Genomic DNA, 19,024 nt, shown 5'->3' with positions numbered 1-19,024 from the left:
GAAAATTTGTAATCGAAACTTCTCAATTTCGAAAATTTGTATTCGAAGCTTCTCAATTTCGAAAATTTGTATTTAAAGCTTCTCAATTTCGAAAATTTGTAATCGAAGCTTCTCAATTTCGAAAATTTGTATTCGAAGCTTCTCAATTTCGAAAATTTGTATTCGAAGCTTCTTAAACCAAATTTTCGAAAAATAATTTTTCAAATATATTTTTACTTTCAATGATTCTTTAGTAAAAAAAAATTACCTCCCTCGAGACTAAATTATTCAAATTAAAGCTACATTTGTGCCTCCATCTGTTCAAAAAAAGGTCGTTCTTACCTTCCGCATTGTCCATTCAAATGAATATTTAATTCCATGTGATACCAAACAACAAATCCAATCGGCATTAAAATTCAATTAAATCTCTTTTTCTGCCATCCACAGTGAAATTAATCGAATCTATCGAACGTCAGATAAACACTTCCATGCACCAATCAATCAAAAATCTCCAATAAAATTATCATCATCATCGTCGTCATCGTCTCAATGCGTTACTATTTTTGCTACTGAGAGATGTCTGTGCCAAGCTTTTGTCGTTATTTTTATTACTTTTCCACGCCGCCACACATACTGCTGATCCTCTTATGTTGCTACGTTCTGACAATTGCGTCGGCGATTCCGGTGACTTCCTCCTCTAATCAATTCAGAAATCAATTAAGGGCATCGCCGAATTCAGCGGTTGGATCTTACAGCAAATTTGATGACTTTGCGGATGGATTTGCTGACGAGAATTTCATGGAAAATGTCGTTAAAGGTGAGTTTTCTGAAAAATTTCTTAAAATCAATCAAAAATTCAATTTCCTCCGTGGCGTTGTTTTGACTGAATCTCAATTTTATTGATGAGCAGAAAAACAAAACGCAAGTGAAGAAGTCTGGTCAATCGTGAAAAATTGTTCACTTTTGACCTAAAAATTATTTTTGGTTGAATTTTCATTGACCAACAATTTTCCGATGAGAAAATTTTATTTAGCAACCAATTTATTTTGATACAAGTTTAATGATTCACTTCACTTCGGATCACTCAACAGGAAATTAGAAAACCATTAAATTAGGTCGATAAGTGAATAGAAAGTGGTTTTAAATTGAAATCTATACAGAAAGAGATTAGAGAGGATTTTGCGTTTTTATTTCGTGTTAAGTAGGCACTTATCTTGTAAATAATTATAAATAGAAACTTGAGAGAGATTTAAAAGACTTTTTTGTTAAATAATTTTTCATTGGAAAATTCATAGAAAAATAGAAGAAATTTAATTTTATGTTTGTTGATACAATTTTTAATTAAAATTATATTTTTATAATTATAAAAAAAAACAAAAAAAATTAAATTAAAAAATTATTTAAATTTAATTAATTTAAACTATTAAAAATTGAAAAAATAATAAAAATTAATAGTTAATTAATTTAAATTAAGTTTTTAATAAAATAAAAAATTAATTTTAATTAATAAATTTTATTTTAAATTAAATTTAATTTAATTAAATGAATAAAAAATTATATGGATAAAAATTTAGAAAAATTAATTCCTTAAAAAATAATTAATTAAATTAATATTTTTTTTTTTTATAAAAATTAGTGAAGTGACAAACTTGTTGCTTATAATAATTTTTCATCTCACTTCATCATTAATAACAAAAAAAAAATCCCTTATGCTTCAAAAGTCTTATTAAAGTAGATAAAAAAAAATCATCTAAACGCGTATTTACGATAAAATGAACACAAAGTTGCTTTCAACTTTTTAAATACAGCAATAACAAATTACTTAAAGGGAAATTGCTGCAATCCATGAAAAAAAAATATTTTATACAAAAAGTACATAAAAGTAAGCTGTAAACATTTATTTAAATTTTGCCATAAAATTGATAAAGTGAAGTTTTGATGATGTTTACTTTTATGTGGGACAGACATAAACCCAAAAAAAATTTTTTAGGTAATGGTTTAATATAAAAATAAATAAGGTATATGAGGAAATATTTCATTTTCAGATTTAAATAATATTTATTTTTAGAGAATGTCTTTAAGACATGTTTTTAGCGTTTTTACTTAAAATGAGATAAAAATATTTCTCGAGAATTAAATATTTTTTTAAAATTATTTATTTTATTTTTTTTTTTTAATTTTTAATAATTAGGAATTAATTTTCAAATAAAGCAACAAAAATATTTTTTTAATTTTTTTAAAATATTTTTTACGATTAATTTTCAAATTAATATTTAAAAAAAAAATAAATTTAATAAAAACAAAAAAAAATAATAAATAAAAAAATAAATATTTAAAAAATTTTTAATTTATTTTTTATTTTATTTTATTTAAATAATTTTTAAATTAAAAATAAATTAAATTAAATTCATTATTTTTATTTTCACAAAATTTATTTATGATTTTTTTAATTTAATTTTTGAATTAATTAATTTTCATTTAATTAATTTATTTTTTTTAGTTTTTTTTTAATAAAAATAATTTTAATAATTTTTTTTTTTATACTTTTATAATAAAAAAAAATATTCTTAAAGTCTAAATTTTTTTTAAAATGTTTTCATTGAAATACAGTGCATTGACAGAATAATTAAGATAAAGAAAAAATCTACTTAAATTCAACTATTTTCAAATAAAAGAGCAAACTTTATTTATTTTTTTAAAACAAATAAAATAAATTGGCTACATTCTTTTGCTCTTATCTTTTAGCACATCTTCAAGCCAGAAAATAAAAAAATAAGAAAATGCATTTTTCTTTTAAAATTTTTCAAACACCCCCAACTATGTTCTATTTTTTATTACTTTTCAACCTACAAGCAGAAAAAAAAATATTCTTCACACGTTCAAAGATTCTTGTAAGCACTAAATCATAAATCAGATGCTGGTTTTTCATTTTCTTTTTTTGTGAAATATTAGACCAATATTTATTTATTTAATAGACAAGACACATTATCGAAAGCTTTCTTTTGTCAGATATTGGTATCAACTCATACCGCGGCGCCGAAAGTGAGGACATCAATCCCCCCATGCCGCTGACGTCAAACACTGATGCGAACCTGAACGCCGTAATGAATAGGATAATTGAATCCATGACTGAAGACGATTTGAGCCAAATGGACAAAAATAGCTTTGAGATATTGCGAAAGCAAATAGAAAAGGTGAAAGACGAGGAGGATATTCAGCTAAAGTCGGAATTGTTGCAACAAATTTTGCTGGTAAGTTAGTTGAAAGTACATAATTTCTCGTGGGATCCAAAAATTAATCAAAAATCTGTTGGTTAACTTACCTCGAGGCTCTGTTATTGACTCGTGTTTATTTTCTTTCCCAAGAACTACCCGGAAGGTCCTCTCCCGATTTTGTATGTGGAAGAATCGAAACCGATGACGGGACAAAATGGAGTTGATAAACGTTCAGGGCGGTATTATCGACGATATCCATGGAAAAGGCAACAAAAGGGAAAGGGATCGTGAGTATTTTATTTTATTTTTTATTTTTAAAATTGATATTTTTTAATTTTTAACAAATTAAAATTTTTTTTTAATTTAAAATTTCTAATTTTTTTTTTTTTAATAAAAATTTTATGAAATATTTTTTTTTTATTTTTTTAATAAATAAAAAAAAATTTTTTTAAATAAATTTCTTTAATTAAAAATTATTATTTTTTAAAAATATTAATTATTTATTAAAATTATTTTTTTCTTCATTCTTAATAAATTTAAAAAATTAAAAATTCTAATTTTTTTCTTTTTTTTATAATTTTTTTTTTAATTTAATTATTTTTTTAAATTTTTAATAAGTTAGAAAAATCTTCAAATAAATTTCTTTAAAAAAAAATTCGTTAAAATTATTTTTTTTTAAATTTATTAAAAAAATTTTTAAAAATTTCTTTAAAAAAGGTACGATCCTGATGCACGTTACATGTGCACACCGACACGCGATGAAATTTTCCGCCTACTCGTTGGCTTGCACGAAACACACAAAGGAAACGAACGCAAGCTCGTTAATTTCTGCAATAGACGACGTCCAGCTAAAACTGTCTTCACAAATATTCGCTTTTTAGGTTAAAATTTTTTGCTTTTTTTGATGAAACAGTGGATCAACAATCATAAAACATAAAAATTAAATTAATAAATCGCATTTAATTAAACATCTATGTGTCTCTTTATGCTGTAAAAAAATATTATGTCAAAAAAATCAATAAATTCCTCTTATATTTATTTTTATTTAATTATTTAAATTAGATGACTAAAATATATTTTTAGCTTCCATGTGACATTTTGTTCCTTATCAAAGTAAATTAATTTACTGAATATATGAATTTGTCACAAAAGGAATTTTATTGAATTACTTGAAAAATATTAATTGTTATGAAATGTAAAATAAAATATTTTAAAGCTGTTATTGAGTAACAGAAGAAAATGTTTAAAAGAGGAGAAATGAAAAACTGAAATTAAATTTGTTCAGAAAATTTATTGGTTAAAAATGAAAAATAATATTCTGTATATTAATGAATATAAAAAATATATTGTAATGAATAGAAAACAAATAAATAGATAAAAAATGAAAATTTTGAATTTTTCTACAATATTTCATTCAATCCTATTTTTTATTTTGTAATTTGAATAATTTTTTCTATTTCTTATTTCGACTTTAAAAGTCATTATTTTTATAAAATGCTGAAGATAGTTTTATTTGTCGGTAAAAAATTTTTTAGTAAATTGAGAGATAATGTGTTCAAATTGCTTTCATGTTATCAAAAGGATTTTGCAGGTGTCAAGTTTTGTATTATTTTTAATGGATTTTGTCTGTTTTGTACAATAAATTTCTTTTTCAAGATTTTTTTTTACAATTTTTGTCCTTAAAGAGATTAATTAAAATTTTGATTTTTTTATTTGAAAAAATAAATTTTATTTAATTTAAAAAAAAAGCTTATTTAAAAATAAAAAAATTATTAAAATTATTAAAAAATTTTAAAATTGAATTTTTATTTTAATTTTTTTTTTAATTTATTTAAATTTAATTAATTAATTAATTTAAGTTATTAATTTAATTTATTTATTTTAAAAAATTTTTTTTTAGATAATTTTATTAAGAAAATAATTAGGTGAGTATTTTTCCATAATATTAATTAATTTAATTTAAAGTTTTATTGTTCTCTAACCTTTCTCACCATCATAATAGTTGAACACAATTTATCATAATAATAAAATTTTCTCACTCTCATTCGCAAAACTTTAACATATGGATAAATTCATGTTGTTGACATTGACTTTCACATTCACTTCAGCTTAAGCAATTGGCACTAAGAGCATGGCTTTCAATAACCCATTAACTCAAATTGGCTTTTCTCATGTCATCTTTATCAAAATCACATGTGAAATTTATTTCGCTCTCCATTTTACGAAAAACAATGAATTTCAATTAAAGAGTGTCGAAAATTATTAACAAAACGACATAAATGTAAAATAAATTTATTTTTAGAACGAAAAAAAATTCAGGTTGAGTTTTTAATCTGTTAAAGGATTAAAGTGAAGAATTTCTGAACAAGTTAATCTGATCACGGGATCAACAACTTTTCTGAACTTAACTATAGTTTAATTGTACTTGTTTTGTTTAAATAAGTAACTTCTGGAAAACTACTCGAATATGATACATTTAACTTTTTAACCGTTATGGAAATGTTGATGGTAATTTAATAAAGACGACGTCATCGGAGAATTTACGACGACTTGTAGGGTGAAAATATGACGAAGGTTGGACATTTTTTGCGGTTTCCATTTCCTGTGCGACAGTAGCATAAAAATATGCATTCAAAATAAACTTTTGAAAAAATAAATATTTTTTATTAAATTTGATATGAGCGCTTTTAGAAAAAAAATTAAATTTGTTTAAAAAATTGTGAAAATAATTAAATTTAAATAAAATAAAATTATATTTTTGCAATTTTTAATAAAAATTTTTAAAAAATTATTTTTAATAATTATTTATTAATTAATTATTTAACAATTATTAATTTTTAATAATTATTTTAAAAATAATTTTTGATTAAAATACTTTAATAATTTTATAATTATTTCAAAAATATTTTAAAAAATATTAAAATAAAAATTAAAAAAAAAATTTAAAAATATTAAAGAATTTAAAAAAATTAATAAATATTTGAATTTAAATTAACAAAATTAAAATTAATTTAAAAAAAATAATAAAAAATTATTTTAATTTTATTTTATTTAATTTTAAAATTTAAATGTTTAAAAAAAATAAGAAAAAAATATTAAATAATAAAAAGCCAGCTAAACGTTTTTTTTTTACCCAAAATGAATTTTAGAAAAATGACTTCACAAGAATTGATGAGCTCATTTTTAATTAAACAAACAATTCTTCATCGTCTACTCCGCAGATTATAAGCAAGGATGGAAAGTTCTAATTAACATTCAAGGAAAATAAACAAGCAACCGAACAAATAAATTTTTTTCAATTATTTACGCTCGTACACTTTCATTCATGCAAAAAATGTGTAGTAGTGACACTTGTTGATTTATTGTTATTTTCTGAATTCTGAAGAAAAATTTAAACAGCAAAAAAAATTTTTTTACGTTTTAAATTGATAAAATAGTTTTTTTTACTCTTTATTTCTTATTTAATTTTTTTTTGTTTAGTTACTTTTTTTTTACGTAAAATACTTTTACAAACATTTCTAAATTAAAAAATTTTCAACAAATAATAAATTGTGGGAATTTTTACGAGGATAAAAATATATTTGATTGAAAACTTGAACGTTTTCAGAATTTGTTGATGTTGTTGCATCTTCAGTTGGTCACGAAATCCTCATTGATGCTCCCGATTCCTGTTGGTAAGTAATTGATGGTCATCCTCTTTAGTTTGATGCTTGTTGTTGTTTTGATGAATTTTTCTTTTGGATTTTTTTTTCATGTTTTTTTTTATTTTTTTTTTTTTATAGAAAAGTCTTTTGTCATTTTTTTTTTCTTTTTTAGACCTAAAATCGGGATCACACAAGAAGAATATTGTTGTTGTAATAATTTTGTTATACTTTTTGTTTTTACGTGTTGTCACACTTATGAACTAATATTTTGTGTTTTTTTTTATTGTTTTACAATTATTTCTAATTAATTAAATTTCTAAATACAATAATTAATTATAAAATTTTTGTTTTTTTAAGTTCGCCAAAAATGTTACAAAAATTTTTTTATTCTTGTATAAATTATTATTTTTTTTTTTACATTTTTATAGTTAAATTTTTATTTTTTTATTCGATGAAGACAAACTGGAGTGACCTTTATTAAATATTATTTTGATAATTCCGTTTTAAAATTTTTATATATTTTTTTCTATCTTGTAATTTGAAATTATTTTTTTTATTAACTTAAAACTAAAAAAAAATTTAATGAAAGATTTTAGATAAGGAAATAGTAAAGTTAAAGTTATAGAATGATAAAGAAAAAAAATTTTTTTTTAGAAAATTTTTTTAGTTTCATATCTCAAAAAAGAAGTTAGTAGAATAAGTCGTCAGAAGGCCATTTCGTGACAAGAAGTAAAAGAAAATAAATAAATTGTTCGTTTTGAAATCGCAATTATATATTTTGAAGTGCATGATAAAATCCGAACTCTCAAAGCTTTATTTGAAGAGTTCAAGTTATGCAAGTAAAATATTAATTTTAATGAGAAAAAAATTCTAATAAATTATATTTATTTACATGTAACAAATAGGAGAAGGAGAATATCGAGATGAATTTATTTAATTTTAATTTATTAGCCGACGACATAATTTTTCGATGTAAAATGCCGCGATGTTTCAAATTAATTCAAATTAAATTAATTACCATTTACTGTCCAATGGTAAATATATTTATTTTTTACATTTTTAAAATTTAATTTAATTTGTATAAAGGTATTGTATTTTTTACATTTTAAAATTATTTTTCATGTATCAAGTCAAAAAGGATTTTACCAATTGAAAAGTATATGTATAAAGGTATATTTATATGTATTTAAAGTATATTAAAGATCCGAACTCTCAAAAATTTTTTTGAAGAGTTCAAGTTATTTAATAATTAATTAATTTAATTTAATTAATCAATTAATTAACTAATTTCGAAAATTTTATGAGATTCGTAAATTGAGCTAATTATTTTTCATGAATGTATCAAGTCAAAAAGGATTTTACCAATTGAAAAGTATATGTATAAAGGTATATTTATATGTATTTAAAGTATATTAAAGATCCGAACTCTCAAAAATTTTTTTGAAGAGTTCAAGTTATTTAATAATAATTAATTAATTTAATTTAATTAATCAATTAATTAACTAATTTCGAAAATTTTATGAGATTCGTAAATTGAGCTAATTATTTTTAGATTTTAAATTAGAAAAAAGTTTTAAAATAGATATTAGAAAAAAGATGAAAAAAAGAAGAAATTATACAAAATTTTCACTTAAAAATATTATAAAAATCTTAAATTACAAAAAAATTTTTTCCCTGTAAAATTTATATTTTCTTATTAATGATCCTAAATTTCTTTTGTTAACTATCCTGTTTATTTATTATTTTATTTTGTAAATTGATTTATGTTTAAAATTTTAACTCTTTTTTCTTTTTACTTTGTATATTTTTTTAAGAAATTTAATTAACTTTTTTTTGGTCACTCCCTTTGTTCTTTTTCATGATTTAATTAAATTATATATTTTTTCAAATTTAAATTATATTCACAGCCAGACTGATTAAATTTCTGTTCAATCTAAACTTTTTGTTTCTTATCATTTTAATAAAAAATTTGTACTTTAAAAATATTTCTATGAAGAAAAATCTTATATCTAATTTTTTTTTATCACAAATTCTTATCACAGAATTAAAAAAATCACATTTTTAACATTAAAGAAAATTATAGAAAAAAAGAGAAACATGTTCAATTAGAAGAAAATAAGAAATTGATACCTTCTCTGACTTCCAAGTTATTTTCGCCCTCACAGGTTTCGCAGTTGTACCTGGCGCTGAAATTGGTGTCCTCGTTGTTACTGTTGCTTTTGTTTCCTTTTCATCAACTTTGCCGCCCAAACGGGATCTGATCGAGGTTCGAACGAGATTTCCATTTGTCGTTTCTTCCTTCTTTTGAATGTTGCCTCCTGTGGTTATTGTGATATTTTCTTTGACTAAAATTATTTAAAAAATAAATTATTTTTGTTGAATTTTTTTTTTGTTTTAATTGAAAATAATTAATTTAATTAAATTAAAAAAAAATTAGTTAAATTTTAAAAAAATTAATTTAATTAAATTTTAAAAAATTAATTTAATTAAATTTAAAAAAAATTAATTTAATTTAATTAAAAATTTAAATTAAATTTTAATTAAATAAAAAAAAATATTTTTTAAAAATTTTAATTTTTTTTAATTGTTTGAAATTTTTTTGATTAAATTTTTTTTAAAGAGAAAATTTATTAAGGAAAATTACCTTTTGAGTCGTCCTTGTTTGCTGTAATTGGTCGTTTAAGTTGAATCGTTCTCTTTTCCGGCGTAGATGAAGTTTCTTTCGCCACAGTTTTAACTGTTGATGATATCGATGGCACTCGAACTTCTAAAAAAAATTAAAAAATATTAATTTTTAATTAATTTTTTTGAAAAAAATCTTACCTGGAGTATTTGAACGTTTTTTATCATCCACGAGGGGCTTAAATTTCTTTACCACAGACTCTTCTTTGGGATTTTCTTCTGTTTTTCTGCTTTCCTGTCGTGCTCGACTTCGCCAATCTCGTCTTCCGGTGTCTTCTCGTCGTCTTCGATCATCATTTCTGTCTTTTCTGTCGCTCGGAGTCAATTCCGACGTTACTTTTGACGACGAACTCGATGCTCCAAGCTTCGAAAATGGCAAAACAGGCGTCGGTTTTGCTTTATTCGACGTATCTCGTGCTCCAGACTTGAATCTTCCTTCATTTTCGGACTCGCTATCTTCGGAATTGAACAAATCATCGAGTTCAATGTCATTTCCGCCCAAACTGATCTCGTCGTCGCTCATTCCAAGAAGTTCATCTTCATTGACTTCATCGAGAGACTTTTTCACAGCAATTGGTTCAGCTTGTTTTTCAACTTTTTCTTCGGGAATTTCAATTTTTGGCTTTTCCTCGATCGCAGGTTCGGGTTTTGTGACTTCAGGTGTTTCTTCGAGCACATCGGGCTCCGTTTCATCGAGAATTGGGAACATGTCGTACTCATCATCCAATTTTTCGAGCACTGCAGCGAGATCTGCACCGGGCGATAATGATCTCGATTTTGAACGGGATTTTGCTTTTTCTGGAGTTTTTCGACTTGTCGATCTTTCTTCGCTTTTGTGTTTTTTCGGTGCGGGCGACGCATCGCGATTTCTGTCTTTTCCGTTTCTCGGCGGGGGTGAATTTCGTCGCAAGGGTCTTCGCCCGTTATTATTGTTGTTGTTGTTGTAATTTCGATTAAGTCTTCTTCCGGGGGATTTTGAGTTGCTTCGTTTACGCGGAGGGCTTCTGCGAGGACTTCGCGATCTGTGACGTCGAACGGGGGAATTTCCTCGCGTTTGATTGGCATTCCAACGACCATTTTTCTTCGCGGGTGAATCACGATCTCGTCGATCGCGGCTTTTGTCACGATAATTGCGTTGAGGCGGCAAGGGACTTTTCGATCGACTGCGATGACGTTGACGAGGAGGAGAAGGACTCCAACGTCCCGGCGATGCGTTGCGATAAGGGGAACGACAACGACGTCGAATGATGTCATTGTTCTGAAAATTAAAAAAAATTAAATTAGTTAAAAATTAATTTGAAAAATAATTTTTAAACAATAAAAAAGGAAAAAAAAAATAATAAAAACCAATTAAATTCAGCTTATAAATTTAATAAAAATTATTTTATGAAATTAATTAATTTTATTTTTTTAAGAAAAATATTAAAATTGTTGAATTCTTTAAAAAAATATTTAAAATAAAAATTAAATTTAATATTTTTTTTTTAAATTTTAATTTTTAAGAAAAGAAATTAATTAATTAAATCAAGGAATTTTTTAAATTTTAAGCAATTAAAAAAACAATCTAATAAATTGATTCAATTAAAATTAAATTTTAACGAAAAAAAATATTTAAAAATAATATTTTTATAAATTTAAAATATTTTTTTATTTATTTAGCTATGTAATTTTTTTTAAATTTTATTTTAATTATTTAATTTTATTAATTTATTTTTTTTAATTATTTTTTTTATTTAATTTTTTTTTTAATTTAATTTTTTTTAATTTAATTTTTCATTTTTTTAAATTTAAAATAAATTAATTAAAATTAATAAAATAAAATAATTAATTATGAATTAATTAATTAAAAATAATTTATTTTCAATTATTTTAATTTTGTATTTTTTAATTTCAATATTTTTCTTTAAATATTTTTTAATATTTTGAAATTTTTAAGAATTTTTTAAATTAAAATTTTTTTTTTTTCAGAAATTCACTCACCTGTGACACAAAAGCCGCACTCCTTGGCGACAACTGCACATTCGGGACATGCGTTGGAGCAATGACAGGCGGCACAATTGACAATGGGACGTTCACGGGAACGCCTGGCGGTGTCGGCAACATATTTGGCATAAATTGAGGATGAATCGGAGCAACTCCATGCGGCGGCAAATAATGCATTGGAGGCGTCGGAACGACAGGCTGAGGTCCAAAATTGTTCCATGGTTGCGCAGCAGGAGGACCTTGAGCAGGAATGAACGGAGCTGCGCGTGGATTTAACGCTTGCGGAGGTTGCTGTATCGCTTGCAAAGGTTGAATTTGCTGCGTTTCTTGCGGCGGAGGTTTCGAATTTTTCTTTTGCAACGATTGAAGAGCAGCTTTTCGCAACAACTCCAAGTCCTCGTCTTCCATTTTGAATTTACTGAAATGAGAAATTTGAATACATAAAAAATTTGATGACGCGAAAAAAAACTTTGAAGAAAAAACAAAAAAACGTGAGGTTTTGTAAAAAAAATAATGAATATTTGTGATTTTACGTGAATTTAAGGCAAAAAATTAATGATGTAATCGTTCCATAAAAGGTCAACTCGTTGTGAAAGTAATTTTCCATCAAGTTGTATTACGCAGCGTTGGCTAGTTTCATAAAATCACAAATTTCATGCAAATTTTCACATTTCCTTCGGGATTTTTATGTTTTCCTTATTCTACGAGCACTTACCTTAAAATTAACACTTAAATAGACATTCACAGACAATTTTGAAGGTAAATATTTAACAATTTTCTGGACAATTTACAATTATTTTGTGTATTTTTTTATTTTATCAATTTCAGTCGTCTCACTTCTCAATGCGAATTTGACAGTTTTTAAACGTTAGGCTGATACAAAAATTGAAAATGTTTCCAATTTCATTTTTTGAGGTTTAAAAAATTACCAAAATTTAGAAGGATTTTAAAAGTTTTTTTTTGTATTTTTTTTTAATAAATAAAAACTTATCACTTAATTTTATTAAATAAAAATTTAATTTATGTTTTTCAAAAAAATTTTTTTTAAATAATAATATTTTAAATTTTCTTGAAAAAATAATAAAAATTTTTTTAAAAAACAATTTTTTTAAATTTTTTTTATAATATTTTTTTTTAAATTAATCACTAAAAATTTGAAAAACTAAGAAAATGATTTTAAATTAAATATTTAAATTTAAAAATAAAATAATTTTTTTTTTCAAAAAAAAAAATCTTCATTTTAAGTTCTGGTTAAAGCAAAAGTAACTACAGAAAAAATAAATATTAAAAAAGTAAATAAATATAAAATGTATTTAAAAATGTATTTATATATTTTTTAAAATTATTTAAAATCAAAAGTTTTTAATGAATTATTTGTTAAAAAAATTATGAAAAAACGAAAAAATAAGCAAATAAAAATAAAATTTGTAACGGCCTTGAGTAATTTTTCAGTGAAAAACTGTCAACCAAAACAAAAATCAAACGATTCAAAGCCGATTTTTAAATTTTCTTGTGAAAAATCCTCAAATTTTGAACTCAAAATGGTAAATTCTGCTATTTTTCGTCTCTTCTACGATTTTTAAATTTTTTTCCTCATTTCAGCTTCCATTGTCTCTATTGAAAACTGCTCAATCCCATCCCATGGTAAGTCTCCCTTGCTTTTCCAATCGATTTTTGTTAATTTTCTCACTTTTTCCTCGTAGTTGGTCGAACTCAAGAACGGCGAAACGTACAACGGGCATCTCGTGAGTTGCGACACTTGGATGAACATCAATTTGCGCGAAGTTATTTGCACTTCGAAAGACGGCGACAAGTTTTGGCGTATGCCCGAATGTTACATCCGCGGCAGCACGATCAAATATTTGCGAATTCCCGACGAAGTCATCGACATGGTCAAAGAAGATGTACAGCAAAAGGCTCGCAACCGTACGGAAGTGAAAAATCAACGAAATCAGCAAAATCAGAACAAAAATCGAAACCAACAGGGAAATCGCCCGGGATTGGGATCGCAAGGCATGAAAGGCGGCATGAATAAAAAATAATAAAAAATGCGTACTTTTATCTAATATCTATCTGTCTTTCTCTATTTATTTTTTTTTTCAATTATTTTTACGGTTTACATTCAATATATTAATATATTTTTTTTTTGCTTTGTTCGAATTATTTTACGAAGTTACGTCAACAACACTACGATACATTTTTTTTCTCTTTTTCTTTTTGGGTGAATCTCGTCAAATTTAAATACAAATGGTGATAACAAAAAAAAATTAACTCTAAATTTTAATCTTCCTTCTTTTCTGTGGGAGATTTGGCGGCGGCGTCGCCTTCCTGTGATTGCTCAACGAGTGCTTGGTCCTTATTTTGTAACATTTCTTCGGAGAAACCGAATTCGTTAACACGCTTCGAGTCAACTTTGTAGATCCATCTTTGGTACAGGAAAATGAAGAAGACGATGTCTGAAATGAAAAAAAAATATTTAATTGAAATTTTATTTAAATTTATTATTTTAACCGAAATTGAAATGAAAATTAAAATTGAGAAAAATAAAAAAAAAATTAAAAAATTAAAAATTAAAAAATTAAAAAATTAAAAAATAAAATAAAAAAAAATATTAAAAATAAAAAAAAAATTAAAAAAATAAAAAAAATTAAAAAAAATTAAAAAAAAAAATTAAAAAAAATAAAATAAAAAATAAAAATTAAAAAAAAATAAAAAAAAAAAATAAAAAAAAATTAAAAAATAAAAAAAAATATAAAAAATTAAAAGAAATAAAAAATAGCTTTAAAGGTAAATTTTTTAGAATTTTTAAATTTGATATTTTTCAGTTTTCTTGAAATTTTTTACTTTTTTTTTTAAATTGTCTCACATTTTGAATATTGTTGTAAATGAAATTTTAATTTGAATATTTTTAATAAAATTTTATTTATTTTATTTATTTTTATTTATTTTATTTTATTTTAAAATTTTTTGATTTCTTAAAATTTTGAAAATTACTATAGTAGGTTATTTTATTTGACTTTATTAATCATTTTTTTTTTATTTTAAATTTTTAGTTCAATTTTAATTTTTTTGAAAAACATTTAAAAATTTTATTAATACGTTTTTAAACATTTTCACAAAATTTTATTTTAAAATATTTATTATTAATTTTTTTTATTTTTTTTGAAGTCTGAAATATATTTAATTAATTCAAATCTTTAAAAATATCATGATAAATTTTTAAATAATTTTTGTAAAAATTCTAAATGAATTTATGACTTTATTTGTCAAATAATTAAATAAAAAATATAAAATAATTAAAAAAAAAATTATAAATAAAAATTTAGTTCTTTCAAATTATTTTTTGAATTATTAAATTTTTTTTAATGAACATTTTTTTGATAATTATTTTTAAATCTAATTTTCAGAAAAATAAATTCAAAGAAATTTCTTACCATCTCTGAAGCATCCGAGACGATACATGGTCGGCATCTTGATCACAAACGCAAAAATGTCATCGATAAATGTGTTCAAGAATTTATAACTCATCATTCTCCATGGCAAATGAGCAACAGATTTGAGCTTGTAGTCTAAAATTTTCACAAAAAAAAATTAGTTTCCATGCAAATTTCCTCAAAAAAATTCTTACTGATAAACAACTGCGGCGTCATCATAATAAATCCAAAAGTCAACAAAAATCCATACAACATGTTAAGTATGAAGGAATACCAGCCTTTGTGCTCCAAATAAATGAGCGAATAAACGGTGTACCCAATGAGCAGCGGGAAACACAACCACCCGAGATACTTGAACGCTAGATTGTCGTATTGTCGCGTACTTGACTCCACGTACGATCCCTTATCGGTGAAAATGACTTTTGGAAAGACACCGAAAATTTTTTCCGTCTCGTGAAACGAAACATTTACGACTTTTTTGATTTTCCACAGCTCGATGGCGAGTCCCACGAAGCAACTGATCTTTATCATGAAATTTGTTTCGTTATCCAAGACGTAAAGCAGCACGATGAGTGATTGAAAAACGTTGAAAAAGACACTTCGCACCGAAAGACCTTCCAAAGATTTGCGATTTTTCCAAAATTGGATGTCATTTTTGAAGGCAAGCAGCTCAAAAACGCTGTGCAGGATCGAAACTGCCATCGTAAGTCCCAACAAATACGGATTGGTGTCCAGCAAAGTTTCTTTTAGCGAATCCTGATCGCCATCTGTTTCGTCTTGGGCGAAAGCATCGCCGAAAATACCGCCGCCCCATTGATGTTTCATCTGTTGCGCGGCGTAAAGTTGCCATTTGAACAACGAAAGAGGCTGGAATGTCAACTGAAGCTCCAATTCTTCGACAGTTTCGTTAATTGGCATGTAATCTCGTTGCATGTTCCAGTAGTCGTTCAGGAAGAGAATTGGCAAATATGTCGCACCGCCCGGCATAAAGTGCACAAATTCATCCAAAGGCGCAGGAACTCTTCCGCGAGTCCATTGCGTGTAATCGAAGACAATATTTATCGTTAAATTCGGATGCCAGTGCGAAACAATTTCGGAATTCATGAGTTCAGCCTTCCTTTGTTCCTCGGCACTGCGTTCTGTGTCGCCCGTGAGCAAATTTACCGTTTTTTGGTAACGAATCTTCTTGAATTTGTTCAGTTGGCGCGTCGTCATCGACACATATCGCCCTGCGAATTGCTCCCCGGAATACGGATCGGGAGATTTTCCCGTTTTTGTGACGTACGTGTACAAATAAATCGATCCGTTGCGCTGTAGTTGCTGACTCGGCTTGAATTTGTGCGATTTTGTGTAAATTCCGTCGCCATTTTTGCCCGCATACCAATCGCCATACGTCAAAGCTTCCTCGAACCACACCAGAGTGCCCGGATCTTTCCAATTCATCTCGCTGTTTTCCGACAAATAAACGTGCAAGTCGTACAAAGTCCCATTTTCGAAGTAATTGAAGGCAGCAACGTTCGACCCGCCGGGCGCTACATCATTCGAGGGAGTCGTATTCGTTTGAGGTCTTCGGAAAAACGAAGAAATAAAATAAATCACAAGAGCTCTCACGATTAAAGACTTCGTCACGGCAAAAAAAGACTCCATTCGTGTGGGTTGACGATCAATTGGAGGCGCTCCAGCAGCAGCTACCTGTTAGAAAAAAAATTTTTTTTTTCGTGAGAAACGATTTCGACACACACACTTGAGCGAATTTAATTTCAATTAAAGCCACACAAGAAAATTCTTACATCTCCGTTTTGCGTTGCGGCGGATTCTGCCACAGCAGCTCCCGCATTTTCTGCTTCAGACATTGCTTCGCTGTTGCTTCTGATTTATCATGAATTGATGGTTTTGGTAAAATCGCAAGTTTCTCCTCCTCAAAAAAAGAATGAATTTTGAAATGAGAACTAAAAAAATTACTCGTGATGACAACGGTTATCAATTTTGAACGTCTCAGCAGAAAAAATTGACGTTTTTTAGGCTGATCCAATATTTGAAAATTTTTTCCTTTCATTTTTAAAAATTTATTTAATTTAATTTTTTTTTCATTTATTTAATTTAATTAGGTATTTACCTAATTTATTTAAAATTATTACTTTATATTTATTTAATTTAATTTATAAAAAAAAATATTTTTTTTTTATAATTTTTGTGATTTTTTAAACATTTTTCAAGCATTTACAAATAATTTAAATTTATTTTATAATTTTTAACTGTTTAATAACTCAAAACTGCCAAAAAATTGAAACTGAAAAAAAATTTTTTCTTTGACATAGTTTTGTTTTAAAAACTAAATCAAGAGCAAAAAAACTGTGTCAAAAACTGTGTCAAAGCAATTTTTGTCAAATCTTGCTCCAAATGGATTGAAATTTGTCAGAGGGCTCTAACTTATCATTTTTAATCATTTTATAACTCAAAACTGCCAAAAAATTGAAACTGAAAAAAAATTTTTTCTTTGACATAGTTTTGTTTTAAAAACTAAATCAAGAGCAAAAAAACTGTGTCAAAAACTGTGTCAAAGCAATTTTTGTCAAATCTTGCTCCAAATGGATTGAAATTTGTCAGAGGGCTCTAACTTATCATTTTTAATCATTTTATAACTCAAAACTGCCAAAAAATTGAAACTGAAAAAAAAATTTTTCTTTGACATAGTTTTGTTTTAAAAACTAAATCAAGAGCAAAAAAACTGTGTCAAAAACTGTGTCAAAGCAATTTTTGTCAAATCTTGCTCCAAATGGATTGAAATTTGTCAGAGGGCTCTAACTTATCATTTTTAATCATTTTATAACTCAAAACTGCCAAAAAATTGAAACTGAAAAAAAAATTTTTCTTTGACATAGTTTTGTTTTAAAAACTAAATCAAGAGCAAAAAAACTGTGTCAAAAACTGTGTCAAAGCAATTTTTGTCAAATCTTGCTCCAAATGGATTGAAATTTGTCAGAGGGCTCTAAATTATCATTTTTAATCATTTTATAACTCAAAACTGCCAAAAAATTGAAACTGAAAAAAAAATTTTTCTTTGACATAGTTTTGTTTTAAAAACTAAATCAAGAGCAAAAAAACTGTGTCAAAAACTGTGTCAAAGCAATTTTTGTCAAATCTTGCTCCAAATGGATTGAAATTTGTCAGAGGGCTCTAACTTATCATTTTTAATCATTTTATAACTCAAAACTGCCAAAAAATTGAAACTGAAAAAAAAATTTTTCTTTGACATAGTTTTGTTTTAAAAACTAAATCAAGAGCAAAAAAACTGTGTCAAATCTATTTTTGTCAAATCTTGCTCCAAATGGATTGAAATTTGTCAGAGGGCTCTAAATTATCATTTTAAATCATTTTATAACTCAAAACTGACAAAAAATTGAAACTGAAAAAAAATTTTTTCTTTGACATAGTTTTGTTTTAAAAACTAAATCAAGAGCAAAAAAACTGTGTCAAAAACTGTGTCAAAGCAATTTTTGTCAAATCTTGCTCCAAATGGATTGAAATTTGTCAGAGGGCTCTAATTTATCATTTTTAATCATTTTATAACTCAAAACTGCAAAAAATTGAAACTGAAAAAAAATTTTTTCTTTGACATAGTTTTGTTTTAAAAACTAAATCAAGAGCAAAAAAACTGTGTCAAAAACTGTGTCAAAGCAATTTTTGTCAAATCTTGCTCCAAATGGATTGAAATTTGTCAGAGGGCTCTAACTTATCATTTTTAATCATTTTATAACTCAAAACTGCCAAAAAATTGAAACTGAAAAAAAAATTTTTCTTTGACATAGTTTTGTTTTAAAAACTAAATCAAGAGCAAAAAAACTGTGTCAAAAACTGTGTCAAAGCAATTTTTGTCAAATCTTGCTCCAAATGGATTGAAATTTGTCAGAGGGCTCTAACTTATCATTTTTAATCATTTTATAACTCAAAACTGCCAAAAAATTGAAACTGAAAAAAAATTTTTTCTTTGACATAGTTTTGTTTTAAAAACTAAATCAAGAGCAAAAAAACTGTGTCAAAAACTGTGTCAAAGCAAAGTCAATTTTCCAAATGTCAAAATCATTTT

At 25.3% G+C, this 19,024-nt stretch overlaps 4 protein-coding genes across 4 annotated transcripts in view; 2 read left to right on the top strand and 2 right to left on the bottom strand.

The window, feature by feature from the left end:
* The window catches only part of LOC134832487 (U6 snRNA-associated Sm-like protein LSm4), a 96,852-nt gene extending 83,283 nt beyond the window's left edge, over nucleotides 1–13,569 (top strand). Inside the window, exons 2-4 of the mRNA XM_063846528.1 lie at nucleotides 12,985–13,047; nucleotides 13,106–13,147; nucleotides 13,207–13,569. Of these exons, the coding sequence (XP_063702598.1) occupies nucleotides 13,045–13,047; nucleotides 13,106–13,147; nucleotides 13,207–13,545 (384 nt within the window). The 5' untranslated portion in view covers nucleotides 12,985–13,044 and the 3' untranslated portion in view covers nucleotides 13,546–13,569. The remainder of the gene's footprint in view (nucleotides 1–12,984; nucleotides 13,048–13,105; nucleotides 13,148–13,206) is intronic.
* On the top strand, nucleotides 363–4,196 carry LOC134832018 (uncharacterized). Its single transcript, XM_063845902.1, has 4 exons — nucleotides 363–796; nucleotides 2,989–3,230; nucleotides 3,345–3,481; nucleotides 3,912–4,196. Exons 1-4 carry the CDS (start codon nucleotides 556–558, stop codon nucleotides 4,078–4,080), a joined length of 789 nt encoding a protein of 262 aa, XP_063701972.1. The 5' UTR covers nucleotides 363–555; the 3' UTR covers nucleotides 4,081–4,196.
* Nucleotides 6,881–12,336, bottom strand: LOC134830365 (serine/arginine repetitive matrix protein 1-like). The gene is made up of 6 exons (XM_063843818.1): nucleotides 12,219–12,336; nucleotides 11,501–11,921; nucleotides 9,662–10,778; nucleotides 9,483–9,605; nucleotides 8,969–9,183; nucleotides 6,881–7,012 (listed from the first exon to the last, which is right to left on the bottom strand). Exons 2-6 carry the CDS (start codon nucleotides 11,909–11,911, stop codon nucleotides 7,007–7,009), a joined length of 1,872 nt encoding a protein of 623 aa, XP_063699888.1. The 5' UTR covers nucleotides 11,912–11,921; nucleotides 12,219–12,336; the 3' UTR covers nucleotides 6,881–7,006.
* On the bottom strand, nucleotides 13,566–16,918 carry LOC134832485 (putative lipid scramblase CLPTM1). Its single transcript, XM_063846525.1, has 4 exons — nucleotides 16,728–16,918; nucleotides 15,132–16,629; nucleotides 14,938–15,072; nucleotides 13,566–13,959 (listed from the first exon to the last, which is right to left on the bottom strand). The coding sequence occupies exons 1-4, from the start codon at nucleotides 16,788–16,790 to the stop codon at nucleotides 13,784–13,786; spliced, it is 1,872 nt and encodes a 623-aa protein (XP_063702595.1). The 5' UTR covers nucleotides 16,791–16,918; the 3' UTR covers nucleotides 13,566–13,783.
* Between the last annotated feature and the right edge of the window lie 2,106 nt (nucleotides 16,919–19,024).

Source organism: Culicoides brevitarsis, chromosome 2 (genome assembly GCF_036172545.1).
Source record: "Culicoides brevitarsis isolate CSIRO-B50_1 chromosome 2, AGI_CSIRO_Cbre_v1, whole genome shotgun sequence".
Taxonomy (NCBI): Eukaryota; Metazoa; Arthropoda; class Insecta; order Diptera; family Ceratopogonidae; genus Culicoides; species Culicoides brevitarsis.
This window is presented reverse-complemented; position numbering and strand designations above follow the sequence as displayed.